The sequence below is a fragment of the Felis catus genome, chromosome B4 (assembly GCF_018350175.1).
Source record: "Felis catus isolate Fca126 chromosome B4, F.catus_Fca126_mat1.0, whole genome shotgun sequence".
Lineage (NCBI taxonomy): Eukaryota > Metazoa > Chordata > Mammalia > Carnivora > Felidae > Felis > Felis catus.
In genome coordinates, this window is record NC_058374.1 from 91,842,658 (window position 1) to 91,867,695 (window position 25,038).

The 25,038-nt window shown below is 38.9% G+C and overlaps 1 protein-coding gene across 16 annotated transcripts in view; it reads right to left on the bottom strand.

The window, feature by feature from the left end:
• GRIP1 (glutamate receptor interacting protein 1) overlaps nucleotides 1–25,038 on the bottom strand; it is a 695,200-nt gene that overhangs the window by 397,228 nt on the left and 272,934 nt on the right. For 3 of the 16 annotated variants that reach the window (XM_023257211.2, XM_023257210.2, XM_019835185.3), the window contains exon 1: nucleotides 15,984–16,359. The exons of 11 other annotated variants lie outside the window; for them this stretch is intronic. In XM_023257211.2, the coding sequence (XP_023112979.1) occupies nucleotides 15,984–16,116 (133 nt within the window). In that variant the 5' untranslated portion in view covers nucleotides 16,117–16,359. Of the gene's footprint in view, nucleotides 1–15,983; nucleotides 16,360–25,038 lie in introns of those variants that run through there. 2 more of the 16 variants (XM_045062049.1, XM_023257212.2) reach the window with 1 other exon arrangement.

Here is a 25,038-nt window from a genome sequence, read left to right on the forward strand (position 1 = left end):
ATTTTGAGCTTCTTACTTTAGACAGCTTTTTAGAGGACAATGCCTTGAAAAGAGAGAAGGCAGAGCAAACCTGTTTGGGGCAGGAGATAAGGTACTGAGTTCAGTTTAGGAAACGCTGAAATCTGAGATGACAGAACATCCAGATGAGATGGATCTAGAGCAATATGGATCTAGAGCTCATTTGTGGCATATAAACTACAAAAAGGAAGGAGCCAGATTATTTCCCAGGATGAATTTACAGACGGAGAACGCAAAACAGCCAGGACTGAACTCTGGGCAGTTCCAGAATAAAAGGGGAAGAAGGAGAAGGTGATCAGAGAAGGAGAGAAGGACCAGGTAGAAGATGGATCAAAGGGGTACCTGAGTGGCTCAGCTGGTTAAGCTTCTGAAGCTTGGTTTCAGCTCAGGTCATGATCTCATGGTTCGTGGGACTGAGCCTCACATCCAGCTCCCTGTGACAGTGCTGAGCCTGCTTGGGATTCTCCTTCTCTCCCCCTCTCTCTGCCCCTCCCTTGCTTGCTCTCTCTCTCCCTTTCTCTCTTAGAAGACAAGTCATAGAAGCCAAGTCAGGAAAGATTCAAAAACCAAATGATGACCAATTTCACACAAAGCTCAAAAATGTTAACAACATTTTAAAGACAACTAAATTTACACTCATTAGGTCACTGGTGATCTTTGTTGTATCACTTTCAGTGGAGTGGCTGGTGTGGAATTGGAGGACCACAAGGCATCATTCCACCGGTCTAATACTAACTGAGAACCTTCTTTGTACTTTGGGATGGGAACTTGCTGCCTGTATATATAGAATTTTTTATAAGAGATATTTGGGAGGGGATGAGGATAAGTAGAGAACTTGGAATGAGTCTATATCTTCAGTTGAGAGTGTGTTTAGGGAGGGGAAGAGTAGGACCGAATTCAGAAGACAGGAACAATTTGGGAATAACTGCGCCGGGAGAGGAAAAGGGATTGACTCCAGATAAAGGCAAAGACTGATGACTAGTTTTGAAAGCCCAGCTGAGGCTGGAACTCCTAAGTTTGTAACACAGCCAACCTCCATGGTTGTCTGGTCTTTTTCTTCCAGGAATGTTAGGAGCCAGAGAGCAGGAGTAAAGACAACAGATGGTTTAGTGGCACAAAGGCCAAGCACTGGCAGGCGCGTGAGGCCAAAGTCCAGGGGAGACAAGCACTTGAGGGGCCTGGAGATTAAGCAGGGAACTGGAAACTGCATGACAGGATGAAAAGTCAGCAACGTTCTGACTAGTGGAGAGGACACAGGAACTGAAGGCCATGGCGAGTTTAACATTCAGATGTGATAGGGAGAGGTTGAAAAAATGGAATTTTATGAGATTTCTGACAAGAAAAAGATATAAAACTAAATAAAAAGAGAAATAAAAAAGTAAAAAGAGAGAGGGGCACCTGGGTGGCTCAGTCAGTCAAGCAATTGACTCTTGGTTTCAGCTCAGGTCATGATATCATGGTTCCTGAGATCAAATCCCTCATCGGACTCTGTGCTGAACATGGAACCTACTTAGTACTCTCTCTCCCTCCCTCCCTCCCTCTCTCTCTCTCTCTCTCTCTCTCTCTCACCCCTCCCTCACTTACTCCCCCCACCTCTCTCTCTCTCAAAATAAATAACCTGAAAAAAATAAGAAAACCTGCTAAAAATAAACATTACCACATGGCTTAACAGAGCAAGAGAACTGATTCTACACTTTAAAAATGATACACTTCGCTATTCTTCTCTACATGACTTAAAATATATACTTTGCTCTTAACATTACATAATTCCAAGTAGTATCAGGTCATTTCTGAGGCTTGACATCACATTTCAAATCAAGAGACCCCTGTCAGGTTAATAAAATATTGTAATTTCTAGCTATTTGGGAAACATGCAATTTTAAGAAGGAAAAGAAATGAAAAATAAAAAACAGAAACTTTCCAAATGAAAAGAATAAAGAGCTAATCATCGGAGACAATTACAAAACCCCAAGTAAGACACTTTGACAAAGTCAAGTTCAAACCGGATAATATAAAAGACATAGCCTGACACTAAGAGCTCCTTGATCACTGCTGTCAAGAAACAGAATAATATTCAGTCTTAAAATTTATACTTTACGGTAAATAATTTCACTCTACTTGAGAAATATTTCCCATCAACCAATTATTTTATTTGTCAGGGGGGATATGATTCATGTGTGACTTGGTAATAGAGAACATAAATAAAACTAATTCCTATATCATTTTCCAATGCTCATGAATTCAAGGATTTATGTGGAACCTCAAAGAGAACTCAGATTTTATGACAGATTTATGCCTGTATTCACATTTTTGTTCATATAGCTGCATTGGTTCTATACTGCCTAATTTTATTAATTTGAGACACAACATGCATTCACATTCATATATTCAGATGGCCAGATACTCGCATTCCTCCTGCTCTGCTTCTGTGTTGCTGAAGGACTGTGAACAAGGCTTGATCAAGGTCCCTGTCCTACACCAGATGTGTTGCTCATCTTGGTGATAATAAATATTCTTCCAATCCAAATATGCTGTGAATTATATACATCAGTTCCTAATTTCAAATTTAGTGGGGAAACACACACACACACACACACACACACATACCACAAAGTTACACCAGAATGTAAAGCAAATTGTCCTGTTCAAAGCACAATTGAACTGAACACAATTGAATGAAGACGTTGAAGAAGAAAGTTTATCTCATTACAAAAATGGTTAGTCATAATAGCAGTTGCTTTCGATGTTTTTCCTACCATGAGAGACAAGGAATTATAGCCAAGATGACTCATGAGTCTATCAACCTGTCACGAGGGCTGAGGTCCGCTTCCTGACAACATCCTTGAACAGCAAAGTGAGGGAGGAAGGCACACAGCATTGCAGATGGGAGATACGATGCACTTAAAGCTCTCAGAATATAGTATGTGCTTAATGAATATTTGGTAGCAAGATCTAACAGCTCAGATAATTGTATGACACTGGGAAAATCAATTAAGCTTGTTTGGCCCCAGTTTTATAGAAAATAAGGATAATATCTGTCCTACAGAGTTGTGAGAATTAAATGAGCTAGTGCGTATAAAGTTCTTAGAGCTAATGCATGTAAAGTACTTAGCATAGATTCCAGAATGCACTAAACTCAGAAGAGGTAGGTCTGTACAATATTATAAAACATAAACACTTCCATTCCACTTCTATTTTCTTTGCACTCAGATTCTCTAAAAAGTCTGTTGTCAGAGCTGTGTTCTCTTAATGCTACTGGGGTAGGAGAAGGGAGAGGGACAGTATCAGAATTAGGGATACGGCAAACTCAAATTCTTAGAGCCAAAGATTACTATTTGCTAAACTTCCTTCTCATTTCAGATATGTGAATGGTGGCTATAAAGGAATGAGGTAGGTTTCTGTGAGTGGGTCATAAGACCCACTGATCTGTGGTCAGTCTCCACAGATTTTCAAGGACAAAACATCGATGCGTGGCCCAGTGTATTAAGGCAGCCAGGCACTGTCCTAGGTGCTGGAATATAAACATGCCTACACAGCACTAACAGGAGAGACAGACATAAAAGTCATTACAAAACAGGAGAGTAAGTGAGACATCATTCATATACAAAGCACCCCTTGGGACTGGGGTAGAGGGTAGAAAGCTTCACGTGGAGGCAGTCTTTGAAGCAATGAGAAGGGTTTGAGGGAACGCAAGATTAAAAATAGACCAAGTTTAGACAGTTAAATACTTTTATGCCTGTATTCTCAGCTGACTGTAATCCTAAATCAGATTTTTTTTCTCTTAAGGCCAAATTACTATGTTGTTAAGGGTAATAATCATATGTAAAAGCAAAAAGCTGAATTGGGGCGCCTGGGTGGCTCAGCCGGTTGGGTGTCCGACTTCGGCTCAGGTCACGACCTCACGGTTCATGAGTTCGAGCCCCGCGTCCGGCTCTGTGCTGACAGCTCGAGCCTGGAGTCTGCTATGGATTCTGCGTCTCCCTCTCTCTCTGCCCCCGCCCCCACTCACAGCCAATCTCTCTCTCTCAAAAGTAAATAAAACAGTTTTTAAAAAAGCTGGATTGAAAGATCCCAATAGTTTTTCTTAGCTGTAAGATTCTTTTATGCCTGATCATCTTCCAAATGGTCCTAAAACACCATTATACAAAAGCTTGGGATTTTTAAGAATGAAAGAGGTGTTTGCCCCTGTAAATCATGAAAACTTGGTACTGACAGATAAAACCAGCCACAAACAACAGTTCTCAGGTGCTGGGAATTCCCCAACTCTATGTCAACAATGAAAGACCACTGTAAATCTATAAAATGGACATTTATAACCAACTGCTGAATACCAGTATTTCTCACGCTAAATTTTGACAGCTGCTCCCTTAAAAAGTCATCATGATTCTAGGCAGGGTGACATGTACTGAGCAAAGTATTTTCAAAGTATAAGGTTGTATTTATGTCTTCAAAGTACTTGCAGAAATGAGTTTTAACACATGTCAAGCACTGTTTACAAAAACAAGTGTTAACCCCAACTGTAATTGTTACTAAAACTCTTCACTGCAGCTATTTGCTAACCTACATCCAATTTTTAGAATCAGCAAGATGGCCACTCTTGGCTTCACATTCTATACAGGTTACATTTGACATGTGCCTAGTTTTGTCTCAAAAAATGAGGCTTCACAAATCAAATGTTATTTTCCACACCTGCAAAATCATGAATCACATAACACCACCAGCCAAAGAGCAACATGAAAACTAAGACCAACTCAGCAGTAATCAGAAGCACCTGTTTTTACAAAACACAAGCCACTGTCCTGAAATTAGGCACACATTTTAAAAGTTTACTAGTTAGCTGCATCTCCTGAAAAGCAGTTCAGACATTTATCAGAAAGCAGAAAAGGTTTTTAATCTCACACTGAATTTATGTCTAAATATGAAAAAATAATACTATGAATCATATTTAACATACAGTAACTGGTCTAGAACATAGTTGAATATTCCAACAAGCAATGTAAAGTGTCCCTGGTCATCTATTGCTAGTAAAATAATAAACAACAGAAACCTAAGGGGTCCAATTCTCTATAAAGCACAGAGAACGGCAATGCTGTGGGCTGTAACCTGAAAGATCCTGCACAACTTTGTTCACTCTCTGGAGAAGAAGGTCTTTGATGCGTCATCTTTCCCCCCAAATGCACAAGCCATTGAGAGTTTCTATAATGTAGTGATTTTCAAAGTATAATTCTGTCTTTCAGAAAATGAATGAAAAGCTATGAAACAGGGGCACCTGGGTGGCTCAGTCAGTTAAGCTTCTGACTTTGGCTCAGGTCATGATCTCACTGTTCATGGGTTCGAGCCCCACATGGGGCTCTGTGCTGACAGCTCGGAGCCTGGAGCCTGCTTCGGATTCTGTGTCTCCCTCTCTCTCTGCCCCTCCCGCGCTCATGCTCTGTCTCTCTCTCTCTGCTCCCTCCCCCCCCCCACCCGCTCATCTCTCTCTCTCTCTCTCTCTCTCTCTCTCTCTCTCTCTCTCTCTCTCTTTCAAAAATAAAATAAACATTAAAAAAAATTTTTAAGCTACAAATCAATCATACATTTAAGTATCTTCTGATTACAACGCAAGCACATTTTTAGCTTAAGAGCTTGCTCAAGGGATATTTAGAAACCAAATGTAAAGAAGACCATCACATACTTGTACTAACCTAAAGGAAAAATAAACCATTTTCTCGTTCCTCCAAAACATCACTGCTACTTCAGGAAACTCTTGGCAATATTAGACAGAGAAGAGACCTATTTATGAACAGCAACTACCTCTCTATCTTTTTCAGCAAAATAAAGGTTTTCTCCAATAACCATGCCCCCTTTGGCCACAGTCATATTTTACCTATTAGTGAAATATCACACAGGCCTTGATGTTCAGGTCTGGCTTGAAACCCACATTTTCCCAAAAAGAAATGCATCTGGAATCCCAAATAGCAGATTTTGCAAGTGAACTTTCAGGAAACAGCCCATTCAGAAGATGTCAATACAAGTATTATATTAAAAAGAATAAGGATATTTTTAGCTCCAGAGAGTTTCATGCCCCAGCCTCCTTCCCAGATCACCACACAGTGGCTCCATCTCTTCGATCAGGGGCAGCTCAAACATCTAATTCTCAAGAGGGATCACTTTCGCAAAAACACTCACCGCTCTCACTACCTCCCTACTCTGTCCTGTAAATCTGATGTGATTTTCTTCATGGCTCTTTATCATTATTTATTTTCTATTTCCCTGTTAGATTGCTGGTTACAACAGGGCAAAGACCTTCTGTATCTTCTGTAACACTGTATCTCCAGCACCTAGGATGATATGTGGTGGGTATCCTCAAGTATTTGCTGAATGAATAAAAACTGTGAAATGCTTAGGATAAAGTGAATCTTCCTATTATTTAAAAAAAAATTATTGTATTTATTTATTTTTCAGAGACAGAGTGAGACAGAGTGCAAGCAGGGGAGAGGCAGAGAGAGAAGGAGACACAGAATCCGAAGCAGGCTCCAGGCTCTGAGCAAGCGTTCAGCACACAGCCCGATGCGGGGATCAAACCCACAAACTGTGAGATCATGACCTGAGCTGAAGTCGGACACTTAACCAGCTGAGCCACCCAGGTGCCTCTGAATCTTCCTATTATTGACAAGGTAGAAAAATAAAGAAAATTTGAGCATTATATTATATCTTATATTTTATTCCAACAGTTTCCAGAAGAGAGATCTTCAAAAGTTTAGAATGTTAACTGAAATTCACATCAATTTCTATACATTTGTAGACCTAACTGCTAATATCTAATTTAAACCCACATATCCAAAAAACTCCATTCTATGGTTCAATGTTTCAGAAATGTCTTTTGACTCTAAGCTTATGTAATAACAGTTGAGATACTGGGGTAGAACTCTAACACTTCAAATTTAAAAAGCATATAATCAGTTCTATTATATATTCTAAAACACCAACGGGAGTATTTCCCTGTGGCATTATGGTGAATCACTCTGTATTGTACTTTTTATTTAACTCTTTTTTTCCTGAGTAGGTACTTAAATACTTCATGACTGAGCTAATGTCCCATAATGAAGAAAAAAACCTCTGACTGCCAGTTTGGGAGCTGTTAAACACCAACAAAATTTTACATGTATTCATTTGAACATCCCTCTATATTAAAAATATTAATGATTTTTTTAAAAAAATTAATGTTTATTTATTTTTGAGAGAGAGAGAGAGAGACAGAGCTCAAGCAGAGGAAGGGAAGAGAGAGAGAGAGAGAGGGAGACACAGAATCTGAAACAGGCTCCAGGCTCTGAGCTGTCAGCACAGAGCCTAACACAAGGCTCGAACTCACAAACTGCGAGATCATGACCTGAGCTGAAGTCCACCGCTCAACCGACTGAACTACCCAGGTGTCCCATATTAATGATTTTTTAAAAGATTATACTTACGCAACCATCACCACAGTCTAATTAATCTTCAGAAAGTTTTCATCATCCCATAAAGAAACCTTGCGCCCATTTGCATCAATATATGGTCTATAGAGTCTAGCTTTCTTCATTTAGCACATTTTTGAGGTTCTTCTATGTTGTACCATAAACTAGTCTATCTTTTTTTTTTTTTTTCCAGAAAGAGCGAGACCAGTGGGGCACAGGAGGAGCAGAGGCGGGGAAAGACAGACAGACAGAGAGAAAGAGAGAGAGAAATATCAAGCAGGCTCCACGATCAGCCCAAGCCTGACATGGGGCTCGATCCCATGACCCAGGGATCATGACCTGAGCTGAAATCAAAAGTTGGACATTTGACCAACTGAGCCACCCAGGTGCCCCAAGTCTCCTATCTTTCTAAACTCATTTAGAAATAGCATTATCTGAACATACACTAATAAAAATCCACCTTTTGAATCCTAACACTTATTCTGAGTTTCATTTCCCTTTGCATGATCAACTTTCATTTAGCCTTCTATATCATCATTATGAGAAATTTATCAAATGTCCGATCCATTCAGTACTCATTGCAAATTCTCTTAAGGTATCTTCTATGTGTCGAAACTCTCTTACACCATCAGAATCATATGTTTAATCAGTTTTCCTGGTTTGGCCCCAAGAACAATCAGCATTAAGCTGAGTCAAGAGACCTCTCTTTTCTTACCAAGTTCACCTAGTCCCATGATTCAGCCATCAGACCTACAACACATGTCTTGCACGTCTCTTAAGCTCTATCCCCTCTGTATAACCCCAACTTCCTCATTTCAAGCTACCTCCTAAGAACTCTCCTCAGACATCTTGGCAACTCAAACTCAGGATGTGGAATATATTCCGTCTGCTCCTCCCGATGTTTTCCCACAACTGCTATATCTGCCCTTGTATTTATGTCTCTCTCTAATCCCTTTTATACACTAATGCCACCTAATCTTCCAAAAGTGCAGCCCTTCCATGGTTACACCTCCACTAAAAAGCCTACAAGAGTGCCGCAGCGCCTACACAATGAATTTAAGCTTCTTAGTCTGCCATTCATAACTATCCAACATGCTTTGCTTAATATCTTTATGAATAAGGCTTTCTTCCACTAACATGTCCTAAGTGCTCACTAGGTGTCAAGCACTAAGTGCTGTATTATGTCATTTAATTCACAATAACCCTAAGAGGTGGGTAGTTATTGACTCAATTTCACAGATGAGGAAACTCAGGCACAGACCGATTTACTTGTCAAGGTCACATATCTATTAAGAAAGCCAGGATTCCAACTGAGAGGATTCTAACTGAGGTATTCTCATCCAGGTCCCCCATCCTTAACCAGCAGGATACAGCTGTCTCTGTAGAAACAGGTATCACCTCAGAGTAAAGAAAGGGTGTTCTTCTTGATCTCACACAGAACTGTGTAAGTGCTATGCGCATGTGTGTGCACGCACACGTGTATCCACACATGAACGCACATACCTGTTAACCTTCTGGGGGTCTCACTGTCCTCTACTTCCTACTCTAAAGCGCCTAGTTTCAGGCACATGCTCATAAGAAAGAATCGTCTTGTATGTATCCAAATCCTCTTTTATGCAGCTGTGGATACTGGTGGAAAAACTCTGGTGAGGTGTGGATGGGGAGGTTATGTGAATCCCCCAAACAAGATTAAATTCTGAACTGAAAGTGAGGGTGGAAAGTGTTAAATACACAGTGGTTATGCTGCTGAGAAATCTGCTCAAATTTGCCTGCAGGCTCTTCTTCCCCCCCCCCCCCCCCCCCCCCCCACCGCCAGCTTTGGCTGTGCACTGCACGAGAGCTACGGCTCTACTGACTAGACCTGTCATTGATTCCTCTGTCGGGATCTTCAGCACTCAGCACTGGCGTGTAATCTCTCATTTTAAAAATAAGAAACCGCAGAAGCATAGGGATCGAAATGATTCACCTGAAGTCACATAACTCCTTAGTCCCATTTAGAAAATTACATTTTTTTGGAGGGTAGCAACTTTAATTGAAAAAAAAAATCTAGTTTCTGTCTCTGGCACTTATTTCTGTCAAATAAAAACACCCAAGTAAACGTATTTTCCAAATTTAAAAAAATTACCCAGACTATCAAACTAGAAACTAGCCCATCTGAGTTTCGATCTTCGTTCTGATCCCTTCTAGCTATGTGACCTTTGATTCGGGCAGCGCTACAGACCTCGAGGACTGGGAGTGGTAACCTCAGAACTCGGAGGGTCTCTTGGTCTTTCATCCCCATTTCTTTGCCATCTTGACTTGATTCTCGCCTATTCCTGACTCTTTTTTACGTGGTAGAGGGCACCATCTTGGATTTGCAAACTCCCAGAGGAGCACTGATCGAGCTGGCTTGGTTTCTATGTCCATTGTCACCCCAATCACCACAGCCAAGGAAATGGTATAATATGTCAGTTTTAATCAATCAATAATGACCGAATTGGAGTGGAACAGGAGTATATTGAATATGAGGATTGCTCTTCCCAGGGAAAAAAGAAGAGTTTCAGGGCATACAAATAATGTCTACTACATCATGCAAACAGAAAACACTAGACTGTGTTTTCATTAAATGAATGGCAGGTTTAGTGACATTTTAGTAATACACACAAAGAAAGAAAGAAAGAAAGAAAGAAAGAAAGAAAGAAAGAAAGAAAGAAAGAAAAGAAAAAGAGAAAACTTACATGGAAGTGGGCCCAATACAGAGCTCTTCTGGGTTTGTATAGTTAGAACAAAAATAGCACTGAAGAAATTACTCACCTCCACATACCATATGTTACATCGATAAAAGACTAATATGAATAGAGAAGATGCGTGAAATCTTACTGCACGTTAAATCTAGTAGAATCTATACTTATTTGGGTCAAGATACAATTTTGACCATATATTGTATTCGTTGGGATACGCAAACAACTCAACGTATAATTCAGAACTTCTGTAAAAGAGACATAGGCTTATTCAGTGACTTGCCTTCTTTGGAAGTGAATGTGTTCATACCAGAATGATTTAAACAAAAGCTGGATATCCACACAGTAGGGATGGTGCGAAAGGACTTGCTATATTGAACAGTAGGCTTTCCTAACAGAACTTCAAGATTCCTCTAATATTTTCTGATAGAGTCATGCCATTTTAAATCCCCCAAAGGGATAATTACTGGTAAAAGTGGCCGTATTTGCAAACCACAGAGAAAATGGGAGGTGATACAGAATATACTGTACTTTGGTTTTTGAATCACTGACAATCACTGTCATTAACACCATTTATAAAAAAGCCACCATGTTAATTTGACTTGCAGTACTTCATTGGCAGTTAGTTTTTGTTCAGGAGTTCAGTTTAAGATAAGGTGACCCATTGATCCAAAGAACAAATCTACCTACAAAGGAAATTAACAGTTCTAATTCATATGCAGATGGTTCCAGCCCTCAAGTATCAGGGGAAGAGTCATCCGGGAACTAAAAGATGGGTGTGGAATAACTGAAGGAGGACCAGACCTTAGCAACAGGTAGGCCCTTCTAGTCCCACTTCTGAAGGATCAGCGGGGCTGGCATAAATCATGTAACATGTTTGTATCCTAGTTATTCATCTAAAAAAATACTCAAGGTGGACAAAGTGCATTCTAAAGTCCCTTTCAACTTTTATTCCTTCAAATTATTCCATGTGGGAAAAAATACAGCTTGAAATAATAAAGCTGATGACACAGAATACTCCAGACAAATGGAGCATGGTAGCCAATCAATTTTCAACAAAACAACCCTACTAGAGATGGAAAGCAATTCTTAGGAAAGAAAAATAAGCAGTAGAGTCATAAAACAAGCAAGTTTGCCCTGTTTCTATATAATCGATGTTTCTTCCAATTCATTGGGGATTTCTTGAGTCAAACTAAGTACAGCTAAGGTTTGAATCATCAGTATCTCACATCCAAGACCTGTCAGCTTGATGATGACTGTTTTAAACATAGAAATGAATGGCTTTTATGTTTGTAAACTTTGGAAAGGTAAGGATAACCTATGAAATATGCTGCATTCTCTCCTTCCCCTTTCCCTTCCCCAGCTCCTCTCTCCTCCCTTGGCTGAGCAAGGCAACTTCCCCTTTGATTATGTGTTCAGCTTCCATAGGAATGCCAGCAGGGATCAGCTATCTTTCTCAAGTACCTGTAAAAATTCTCACTCTATCTTCTGGCATATTTATTTTTAAAAAAATCTAAACAAAGGAACTAGTGAGAAAAAATTACCTGTACTAATTACCTACACCAATTCCTAAAAATTCTCCTACTACAAACACCCACTACCAACATTTTTTTCTCCAAGAAGAACCATGAAGGGCATTTTTTAAAGAAGTTAAAAAAAGTGAGCACCCCTCTTAAAATACAGTTTGAACATCTAGGCACTTGAAAGCCTGAATTGCCTAGCTAGGGATTTTAGATGCACATATTGTTTAATAAAGTCACTTAGCTAACAACATTTTTACATAACCACGTCATAATTTTTGCTAAATATCTACTAGAATAGGGCAAAAAATATAAAATAAAATAAAACAAAATAAAATAAAATAAAAAAATAAAATAAAATAAATAAGTTTGCAAATACAGATGCCCTTTTCTCAAAAGATCTAAACCATATTCTTGTTCCCCCCCCTTTCTCTAGTTTCTCTGAACTGACCTCAGTAGGAAACTTGAGTGAATCAATATGTCTTCCCTGAACAGCTTCCCCGCATAGCTTTTCTCCTGCCTAGGAGAGTGAATGAAAACAGAGAAGAGTGGTTACCATGGAGGAACTCCTTGCCTAATTCAATGCCATTACCCATGTGCAAAAGGTGGTAGGGTCATAAGGGAAAGTGACTCATAACTTTCATATGCGTAAGAGCAAAACAAATTTCTCCTTTTCACCAATTCAATAACCCTCTCCTGCGTGGCCCACGGCAGGTCAGGATTTCTATCATGAAGATGAACAGTGTTAACAGAATGCTTACAAAATGTACATTATCTGTTTTACCACTTGAATATTATCTGGTGTGGTTAAATAAAAATATACATTTGATAGGGCCAGAGGGTTTATTTATTGCCTGATTAATCAAAATAGATGCCAAAGCCTTTAAAGGGGAATTGCCATAACACAGTATTTCGTGAAAAACAAATACAAGCACAAAACACAATAAAATTGAATTTCAGGATCCTTTTCTAACTTTTTGTCACATTCAGGTTTATGAATCAGTTTTGTAATCAATGCAAGTTTCCCTTAAGGAAAAAATACCAAATGAGTCATCTATGTGAGATTTTCAGAGCAAATGGTGCTTCTTGGCAGATAAGATAAAGTAAAAAATGAAGTCTAGGATTTACCAATATGTTCAGAATTTCATAGGTATAAACACTCTCCAAAACTGCCTCAGGCTCAATGATAGATTACTATCTTAAAGGAATAGGAATCTCCCTACTGACAATTCCTTCCAGGAAAAAAATTCCCTCAGGATATTCAGGTGAATTTTTTTGGTTTAAACTGCAGTTAAAATCCTTCAGCCAATACCTTTATGTAAATTAGTTCAGAGATAAAGCTTAAGATCATATACTTATAGAACTTGAAACATCCTAAGAAATAAAGATATCTCTGGTTATATTTTAGGAAACAACCCAGGAAAGTTTGGTGATTTGCCCAAAGCATGTGTCTAGTTTATTTAAACTCTAAGTCTAGAATTCTGAAGAGACAGACGAGTAACGAAAGCAGAATTAAAAAAATCAAATACGGTCATCCCAAGCACCGTGACATACATCAAGTCCATATAAAATCAGGGAAGGCATAAAATCAGTCTATCATTACTGTCATCATTGCTAAAACTCAGTTTTGATAGGGTTACAGAAAAATCATCCATTTTTAGAACAACTTCTCTTCCGTAGCATCAGACCCTATGACATTTTGATTCAGGCTTTGACATTTCATGAGATTATAAACTGTGTTGTAGCTAAAATGAAGGAAAAGGATGGAGACATCCTAATCCGAGCCCACAGCAGAAGAGACATTGTTCAGGATAAAGTTAAATATCAGCAAGCACTTGAGAATGTATTAAGGGACAAGCAGACTTGCTGGAGAGTTTTCTGGGAAGGTTTTTCTAGCTCCATCTTTCACTATCATATGCATAGAATCCTTGTGGTAATCTGAACCACTAAATAAACTGACAAGACAGAGAGTTAAGTTTATTTCGAGGAAAAAAAAAAAACTACAGGGAAAAGAAAATAAGAATGACACTTCTGGTTTATCAGTAGCACCATTAACTAAGATGTGAATATCCTCCATAAAGTCCACCAAGTTTTGAGCCTTAATGTAAACAGTTTTTCTAAGCTATCTAGGGAAACACAGGGCACACACTTTCAAATTATGCCAGAGACTAATTAAAATAGATACACTGTAGATGTAATTGAATCCAACCATATTACCCATTTGAGAGGATTACTTTCAAGGATCTGTCTCACCCTTCAATACATTTCTATAGCCGTAAAATATAAGTGGATGTCTTCCCTACCCAATTCAAATAGGCCCTGAAACCAAAGCCAAAAGGTGCACTGAGAGGTCATTATATTATATGACATGTCTTCTTTAAAAGCCCTGGCACTTTGACATTTGACGAAATGTCAAATCCCAAGTGTCTGACTCCACTGAGACACATTCTGTTTATTATGCAGCAGTTGGAAGTTGGAGGACTCAACATGCATCTAACTCCACAAAGTAAATTGGTGTTTTCGGATAAAGCGAGGGGAAAACATGCCGGTTATATACCTAAAGCAAGTGACTTTTGATGTTTAGTATCGTATCCTCAGCATGACCTTCACAAATCAGATAAGTGAAGACAGGCTTCTAAGTTACTGCACTTGATGTATAAAGACTAATGCCATAGCTATATATCATTCTCCTAACTCTATTTCGAGGATACTTCTTAGACACTTTCATAAATATTTCTCTGCACAGTCATATTTTGTAAACTTTTAAAGTATTTATTTTGTTTTCTAAATTCTTACTAAACCTATTAGGATGCAGGCATATTTCAGAGAGAGAGAATTTGATTCTATTTGTACAAGCACATAGAGCACAAACCGGAGCAGGTGTGAATTTGACTCAACACATAGTGCTTGTGAGAAATCTGTACAATGGACACCAGTGTAATGAAAGTTCCTAAGCTTCTCTTTTTTTTCAACCTCCAGGTGTTCAGAATTGTGCATGCAAGCAGATAGTATTTTTTGATGTCACACAAATCTCGGTTAATTTTTTAAGTATATTGTGGAAACTAGGTTAGTAAACATATACTGTGACCACATTAGGACAAATTATTAATGTAAAAGCATTATAAAAGAGAAACATCTCTACAACTCAGCGATTGTAAAAGCAACATAGCCATTTTATTTGAGCAAGTGTCAAAGAGTTAAAATTTTTCATTATTATGTTATTACCACCACACGAATCTTCAACCTTCAACTTTCATCAATGACAACAGAATTTCTGGCATTAACGCTAATTCTCGTGCATTTCAATATCACAGAAATAGAATCTAAATTATTTATTAGTCACCGCTCAGAGGTTGTAAGTAGGATATATTCATGATTAGACATCAAAAGGCCAGAAAGAATTAGAACTGAATTACAACTGAAATACGAGTTTAGAAAGATCCTTATTCAAGAAGATAAAAAAATAACTTTTAGTGTTGTCATTTATAGAGTATATGTAACTGTCAGTCTCCCACATTTAGGGTACTTCATAAACCCAGTGATTTCTGCATGTAGCTGCTTTCTCTCTGTACCTTTAGGCATTTCTGGGCATTATAAATCTATGGGGATGAGTCTAAACCTCACCAGGAACTTAAAGCACTGAGAAGTACAAGAAAGACTCTAGGTCTCTGCTCTGCTATTTATAAGCTAATTTACAAATGTCTTAATGTGGATTCTAAAAGTATCACTGCTTCTAGTTGACAGCAAATAAGTGTTCCCTTAATTTAATAATAAAATGATGAACATGCATCAGAGAAAATAATTTGAACTTCCTTCTACAATCAATACCTCAGGTTAATCACAGATAACTATCTAGAAGTCTGTATCAGAAACATTAATCAACATCAACTTGAACATGAACAATTATTTGTTCCTAATAAGCTAGCCTTCTCTATTTGGAAAGAAAAAAAAAAACCTGTTATTTAAAAACAACTACAACAGAACATATTCTAACTACCACATTGGCTTGCAAGATATACTTTTCTGAATGGTTCGTTACAACAATAACATAACCAACTAATTGCACCTAAAATATTAACCAGGCATAGTACTGGACGGGTTATACTGTCTAGATGCTATCTGATAGCTGTTCTTGCAACAAATCAAGCAAAATGTAGCACTTCAGTACTTACAGACTGCTCACAGAGAACACCATCTGGGAAACCTTTTGCATGTAACATTAAAGCTCCATACAAGGTTTATTGTTAGCCCAGCGTGCTAGAAGGAACCAGAGGGTGGAGGGAAGTGCTTACTTCGAAAATGCTCTGAGGCGTAATAATAGACATCCTCATAGCCCTCGTGGTAATCCTCTTCTGGTCGGTACTTTTTCCCCTTTCTTCTCCTAGATCTTCTTATCTGCTTGACAAAACCCAGGAAGCGGTCCATCTCTCACTCACCGTGCAGCCTGGTTCAGCCAGCACCAGAGAGGAGCAACAGCCCAGCTGCTCCGGGACCTGGTGGCGCATGAACGCCCAACACCAAACCTGGGGATTGGGGACGCGCTACCCTTCCATCGGCTTCTGTGCTACCATCGACGCCGAGACTTTAGCCATGGGAGGTGAAAAAAAATAGCAGCGATATGGGTTTACCTTGACAAGATTTCTTACTTTGCTCAATAAACTATCAAATGTGCAATTAAAAAAAAAAACAATAAAGCAAAAGAGAGAGAAAGTAAAATAACGAAAGACTAAAAGGAAAAAAAAATAAACTGCAAAGCTCTGGACTTCAAACAGCTTCAAAACAAAACAACAAAGTTCAACAAGAGATTCAGCTGAAGCCCGAGGAGTCCCGGCACTACAATTTCACTCTCCAACATCTCCATCATCAGGGGCGGGGGGCGGTGTAGGAGATGAGAGGGGCGGGGAAACACGTTAGTCAATGGACTGAACCAAAGCTGGAGACTGAACCGGCTTTTTCTTACCTGCTAATCCCACCCCCTAATCCTAGCACCCTTGATCACAAAAGCACATGCTTGGGAAACTTCCCAGAAAGCTATTGTTTTGCAATGAGCAGATTGATTAACCCTTTGTGCTCTCGTGCATATCATATTAATGAGCACTAAAGTGGTTTCATCCATATGCCCTGCCTCTTGCTGACAAAAGTGTGCTGTATGTGTTAATTGGAGCAGCAGGGAGAAGGCTCAGCAGCTGCTTTCAAATGACACATTTACCCACTGGGCATTAATGTATTCCAATCACTGTTTGATCTAAATATTAAAATGCACTTCACAGAGAGACTTCTCATAGGCTTAGTAACAGCATACCATAATTGGCAAATAAAAGAAACTGCATGGTTTTTTGGGAAAAGAAACACAAACAATCCCACTGAACTCAAATATAAATTTAAGTTGTTACACTTTTTAAAAAAACACACATGAAAAGAAAGGGACTAAATAGCAAATAAAATTTAGTTTTCTTGGTGAAAAATTTAGTTTTTCTTGGAGAGAGGTGGGGAAGTTTTGAAAAATGCCCACACCCTGTTCATTCTTTGTCTCTAAAATCACAACCTTTTTCCTTTTTTTGAGTACGACAATCAGAAACACTTCAGACTAGACTAAAGAGGTACTCTAAAGTCTAGACAGGTCAGCATTAATCATGGGTGATCTTTTTCTCTCTAGCTTTTTTCTTCGGGTCTCCAAATGAATGTGAATGTTCAACACCAGGAAAAATTCAATTTGTTTACAATAGAATTAATAAACATGTCAGCATATCACCTATGAAACTAAGAATATTCTGCAGCTCCGTATTACCAGAAATGTAATTTTTTAAAAGCTTTTTTGCTGTATATAATTCAGTATCTATGTAATACCAGTTTGTAGGACCATCCTAGAGGAAGGTGATTGCACTCTGCATTATCTGTTGTTAGATTCAAGGGAATGTGTCTCTCCTCTAGATTTAAATAGTTCTCTATTTGCAGATATTAATTGCTAAGGATGGAGTGGGGAGACATTTACTCACAGAGGTAAACATTCATCAACCAATAACATTTCAGCTCTAAAATGTGTAAAGTGAGATTCAATGGTTACATGAATTTTCCCTGTTCCTAGAGTCTTCCCACTTTTTATGCTTTTATGAATCAGTTTGTGAAGAGAAACACAAACTTAATGATGCTGACAAAAAGATACCATAAAATGTTTTATGAACATCTTTAAACAAAAAAATCACTTGTCCTTAGGTTCCAATTCCTTTCTTTATTATTCTGAATCCCTCAACCAAAATAAACTAGAACAATTAAAAAAAAAAAAAAAACAATGAACTAGAAATTTGAATATCTAGAGTCCAGACCTTGAAGAGGTCACTAAACCAATGATAATAATTACACACAATCTGTTCATTTAATCCTCCTAACAACATTTATAATGAGGTAATACCCCCATGAGTGAGGAGAGAAGGTTCAAATATGTTTTAGTGGTTTGGCCAAGGTCACAAAAGTCACACTGCCAAGTACTACTTAGTGCTATGTATTTTTTTCATACAAATTCAGAGATTATCTTGTCTATCTAAGAATTATTTGCATTCAGTGATTCATTGTTTTCTGTGTCAGTTTGCTATTGAAAATAGTTGTTGGCTTTCAAATGTTTTTAAGTTTTTACTAATTTATATTTGAGAGACAGAGGGAAGCATGAGTTGGGGGGGGGCGCTGAGAGAGGGGGACAGAGAGAGGGCTCTCTGAAGCAGAGAGCCAGAGGTGGGGCTCAGATTCAAGAAACCTTGAGATCAAGACCTGAGCCAAAGGCAGATGCTAAACCGACTGAACCACCCAGGCACCACATAGTTGTTGATTTTCATTTTTAATTGGGCCAAACAGATGTCCTGATTTATATGGGACTACTTCGTTGAGTACACTTGTCCCTCAGAGATTATTCAGGCAACAAATTTTACCCAACTATTCCTGAACTATTATAACTCCGAAGTTGGTGGAGTCCACATTATTTAAGTTTTGTAGTTATAAGCTCCTAGTTGAATCTAAAGGGACTGACGTTATAGGGCAGATGATATTTTAATAGAAGATCCTTTTTTTTTTTCAACGTTTATTTATTTTTGGGACAGAGAGAGACAGAGCATGAACGGGGGAGGGGCAGAGAGAGAGGGAGACACAGAATCGGAAGCAGGCTCCAGGCTCCGAGCCATCAGCCCAGAGCCTGACGCGGGGCTCGAACTCCCGGACCGCGAGATCGTGACCTGGCTGAAGTCGGACGCTTAACCGACTGTGCCACCCAGGCGCCCCTAGAAGATCCTTTTTGCATAGACTAACTTAAAACACTCCCGTACAGTTTACTGATTTTTAATTTTAGTATTTATGAAGACAGACTTTTGGGGCATCTGGGTGGCTCAGTCAGTTAAGTGTCCGACTCTTGATTTCAGCTCAGGTCATGATCTCATAGTTTCTGGGATCAAGCCCCACGTTAGGCTCTGTGCAGACAGTGTGGAGCCTGCTTGGGATTCTCTCTCTCCCCCTCTCTGCCCCTCCCCTGCTCACGCTCTTTCTCTCTAAATAAATAAATAAATAAATAAATAAATAAATAAATAAATAAAATGATTTAAAGAGACAGATTTTCTCAAGCAGTGGTAAGCAATCATTTTTGACCAAGAACCAATGCAAAGTAAAATTACCTACATACCAAAGAGAACTTAGGCTTATGTACCTTTCTATTATTTTCATAGTTTCAGAGGACTTTATTTGCGAGGTTAGCATTTTGGCATCTGATTACAGTAATAAAATGTGTATCAAAGCTGAGGTTTGGTGGTCGTAGGAAAAGTTTATAGTTTAGCCATACACTTGGAGGGTTATGGCAGAGGAAATAACAGCCCTATTAAAATAATCATAGATGCTGAGGAAGCAGGAATAGGGGATCTGCTATTTAAAGGAGGTGTACTTGGATCACAAAGAATGGAAGAATTTAGCAATGGACCACGGGAGGGATGGTGCAGGTGCACAGGATACTTTCCTCAAGCTTCCTGGGTCCAACCTCTGAATTTTTCTAATCTTCTATCCTAACTTCTCCATGGTTAGCAATGGAGGACCAGCCTGAAATCTATTAAGGACTTGTTATGAAACAGTAAGTTCACACCCTACCACAAGTGACAAATTAGTGGGGTGAAGTTCAAGTCCATTCAGTTAGGTGTACGACTATTTCCGTGGAGAATTACACCCACTCGCTCCATAGCACAGTAAGAGGTGCTGGTAAGAGGTGCTATTCACCAACTGCTGCACTCCATAGTTTAAACAGATGGGATAGTTTAAAAATTGAAAATGGTAGTGCACAGAATAAATATCTCCCACAAATGGTTTTGTTTGGCTCACATAGGTATATGTTTTTGTTTATTTTTTGTTTATGTTTTTGTTTATTTTCGACGTGGCCAATATCTAAAAGTCAAGAATTGCACAAATAAATCAGCCATTTTATTTTTTCTTCTTGAAAACTCAAATGATCTGGCAACTCTAGGCCCAGTTCCAACATGGCGACTATTGATTAGAGCTGAATGGTGGCTGTCATCCATTAATAAATGTGTGCTTTCCACCTGGCCACAGTCTCCTCCCCTGGGCCCAATTCTCTCATTCAGTTACCACCTGGCCCCTATAGGCATTTCTGCTTACGAAGCTTGTTTGAGGTACAATCCTCACTAGCCAGCTCCAAAATGCTAATTTCTTTACATTGCAGCTCCCCAATATTTTCACGTAAAGAAAGTAGACTGTTATTACCAATTGCTGTTAGTTGAGCGAAATGTCCACTAAACCATAAAATTAAAATTCTTAGAAAAAACTGTTCACAAGAGAAGATAAAGCACAAGAGAAGATAAAACATTTTGTTATTCAACAAAATGTATTTCAACCAACAATAGCAAATATATGTCATGGGGGGAAAAAGCTAATTCTTTTTCAGGCAATTGCCTGGACAGCAACTGCATGGCTTCCATACTCTTCTGAATTAGATTCTCCATCCCTTTTTAGGAAAGGAGGAATAGGCCAATGATTGAGATTAAATCTTCCATTTACTACCTTCCCTAGATCACTGATGAAGCAGTACATTTCTGTGTTTATTTAGATTGAGTACTGGTTACAATGGAGTACTACATAGCAATGAGAAAGAACAAAATATGGCCCTTTGTAGCAACGTGGATGGAACTGGAGAGTGTGATGCTAAGTGAAATAAGCCATACAGAGAAAGACAGATACCATATGTTATCACTCTTATGTGGATCTTGAGAAACTTAACAGAAACCCATGGGGGAGGGGAAGGAAAAAAAAAAGAAAAAAAAAAAGAGGTTAGAGTGGGAGAGAGCCAAAGCATAAGAGACTCTTAAAAACTGAGAACAAACTGAGGGTTGGTAGGGGGTGGGAGGGAGGGGAGGGTGGGTGATGGGTATTGAGGAGGGCACTTTTTGGGATGAGCACTGGGTGTTGTATGGAAACCAATTTGACAATAAATTTCATATATTGAAAAAAAATAGATTGAGTACTGGTTACAGTATTTTCTGACTTGCACAATGGAAAATCTGGTCTGGTCTCAAGGAAATCTTTGGGACATTAAATCAGTCTGGCCTTTTTAGATATCGTGGTGTTTGCAGACAATGCCAACAACTATGGCAGTCTCCCTGTGACCATAGGAAAAACACTCTGGCACCCGGAAATGCCCGCTCATATTCTTTTTTTTTTTTTCCAACGTTTTTTATTTTATTTTTGGGACAGAGAGAGACAGAGCATGAACGGGGGAGGGGCAGAGAGAGAGGGAGACACAGAATCGGAAACAGGCTCCAGGCTCCGAGCCATCAGCCCAGAGCCTGACGCGGGGCTCGAACTCACGGACCGTGAGATCGTGACCTGGCTGAAGTCGGACGCTTAACCGACTGCGCCACCCAGGCGCCCCGTGCCCGCTCATATTCTTAATCAGACCCTATCAGACCCAACGCCACTGTGTTGTAGCAAATGATTGATAATATCCCCCTTGACTAGTCTAAGTGAAATTCACATATCATGTGATGCAAGCATACATCATTTAAACATATAATAACATCATCATATATATTTATTTTTAAAGTTTATTTACTTTTTGAGAAAGAGACAGTGTGAGTGGGGGAGGGGCAGACGGAGGGGAAGAGAGAGAATCCCCCTGTGCTGGCGGCACAGAGCCTGATGAGGGGACTCAAACCCGTGAAACCGCGAGATCATGACCTGAGCCAAAAGCAAGAGGCAGACCCTCAAATGACTGAGCCACCCAGGTGCCCCAACATCATCATATATTTAAATATATGTTTAATAATATGTATTCAAATGAATAAATCTGAGGATACAACCACACCAGATATAGTTAGATCCTTGGACCTACTTCTTCTTCTTCTTCTTTTTTTTTTTTTTTAAATTGAAGTATACTTGACACACAATGTTACATTAGTTTCTGGTGTACAACATAGTGATTCCACAAGTTTATAAATTATGCTATGCTCACCGCAAGTGTAGTGACCATCTGTTGCCATACAAAGTTGTTACGTACTATTACTTATATTCTGTGCTGCACATTATATTCCTGTGTCTTGTTTTGTAACTGGAGGTTTGTACCTTTTTGTCTCCTTCACCTATTTCATTCTTCCCCCCAACCCCCCCCCCCCCACCTTCTGGCAACCATCAGTTTGGTCTCTGTATTTGAGTCTGTTTCTGCTTTTTATTTATTTTGTTTTTTTCAGACTTCACATATAAATGAAATAATCTGGTATTTGTCTTTCTCTGTCTGACTTCTTTACTCACCACAATACCTTCTGGGTCCATCCATGTTGTTGCAAATGTCAAGATCTCATCTTGTCTGAGTCATCTATGGAATTGTTGAATCACTATGAAACTGTGAAACACTGGAATTGAATATAAAACTCTATATGCTAACTACACTGGAATTAAAATAAAATTTAAAAAACAAACCTCATCCTTTGTTATGACTGAATAATGTGTGTGTGTGTGTGTGTGTGTGTGTGTGTGTGTGTGTGTGTGCACACCTCACCACATCTTCTTTATTCATTTACCTACTCATGGACACATGGGTTACTTCCATATCTCGGAATGGTAATGCTACGGTAAACACAGGGGTGCATAAATCTTTTTCAATTACTGTTTTTGCTTTCTTTGGGTAAATACCCAGTAGTGGAATTATTGGATCACATGGTAATTCTATTGTTAATTTTATGAGAAATGTCCATACTGTATCCCACAGTAGTTGCAACATTCCCACCAACAGTGCACAAGGGCTCCTTTACCCCCACATTCTCACCAGCAATTTGCTACTTCTCGCCTTTGTGATTCTAGCCATTCTGACAGGTGTAAGGTGATATTTCATTGCGGTCTTGATGTGTATTTCCCTGACTAGTGCCATTAAGCATTTTTTTCATGTGTCTGCGGGACATCTGTACGTCTTTGGAAAAATGTCTATTCATATTCTTTGTCCATTTTTAATTGGGCTGTGTGTGTGTGTGTGTGTGTGTGTGTGTGTGTGTGTGTGTTATGTAACTTCTTCATATATTTGAATACTAACCCCTTATTGGTTATATCACTTGCAAATGTCTTCTCCCATTCAGTAGGCTGCTTTTCATTTTGTTCATGGTTTCCTTCCTTCTTGCACCTAGTTCTAATGAACAATTTTAAATTTAGGAGATGATCAGAAGTCATTCCATACAATATACTGAAAATAAAAGAGTAGAGTCAAAGGTGGACACCACAGTAAAAATTAGTATGTTTGCTGTATAGTAAAACTGTGAAAAATATTTCATGTCAAGAGAATGAAGACAGATTTGAGAGAATATTTACAAACATCCACCTGATAGATAACTATTATCCAAAAAAAAAAAACCTCCTAAAATTCAACAATAAGAAAATAAACTACCTGATTAAAAAATGGGCCACAGACTTGAACAGATACTTCATCAAAGAAGATACACAGGCGGCGGACAAGCATACAAAAAGACGTTCCACATCATATGTCATCAGGGAAATGTAAACTAAAGCAACAATGAGATAACACTACACACCTGTAAGAATGGCCAAAATCCAGAGCAATGACAACAGGAACTTTCATTCATTGCTGGTGGGAATACAAAATGGTACAGCCGCTTTGGAGGACAGCTGGGCAATTTGTCACAAAATGAAACATACTATTACCATATAATTAATCAATCACACTCTTCAAAGTTGTTGAAAACTTATGTCCACACAAAAGCCTGCATTTGGATATTTATGGTAGCTTTATTGGTAACTGCCAAAATTTGGAAGCAACCAACATATCCTTCAGAATGTGAATTGATAATTGGTAAGCTGTGGTCCATCCAGATAACGGAGTATTATTTATCACTAAAGAGAAGTGAGATATCAAGCCTGAAAAGACACAGAAAAATTAAATTCATGTTATTAAGTGAAGAAGCCAATATGAAGAGGACACATACTGTATGATTCCAACTATGCCATTCTGGAAAATGCAAAACTATGGAGCCAGTAAAAAGACCAATGGTTGACAAGGAGTTAGGGAGGAGTGAAAGATGAGAGAGAGAGCACATCGGGTTTTTAGGGCAGTAAAACCACTCTGTATGATACTATAATGGATACGTGTCAACTACACATTTGTCCAAACTCATGGAATGCAGAACAGCAAAAGTGAACCCTAATGTAAACTAAGGATTCTGATAGTGATGTATTACTGTAGGTTCATGGGTTGTAACAAATGTACCACTCTGGCGGGAGACATCGATAATGGAAGAGCCTCTCATGTGTAGGGGTAGAGGCTATGTGGGAAATCTTTGTACCTTCTGCTCAATTTTTGCTGTGAACCTAAAACTGCACTAAAAAATGGAGTCCATTAAAAAATACTCTATGCTTCCGTGTATAACAGTATTAGCTTCTAGGCTCAAATCATTATAAATAAGTGCTCACTTACAGGAATATTTATTCATGTAGATATTCAAAAGCTGTACAAACGCAAGAGAAATTTTCAGCTTTGTAAGAGTTTCTCCCTCATCTCAGTATTTCTAGCAGCCCAGGCCCCCTTCTACCATATGCTGGCAGGCCCCCTTTCCCTTCCGCCTTACCTAGCGTTGTGGTAATCCATAATGGCCCTATAAATGTCTAATAGGGGCATTTGGGGCTGTTCCAGCTGATGACCCCAGAGCTAAATTAACCAAGCAAATGCTCCCTTATCCCTGCAATTCTTCCTCCTGTACTTTCATACCTCCTCACCCCTCTTTGTTCTCCTTGTTTTAGATACTTTGTAGGGTGAAGACCAATGGTATTACTCAGCTCTTTGAGAAGTTGATAGTCAAAAACAGGTAATATCCC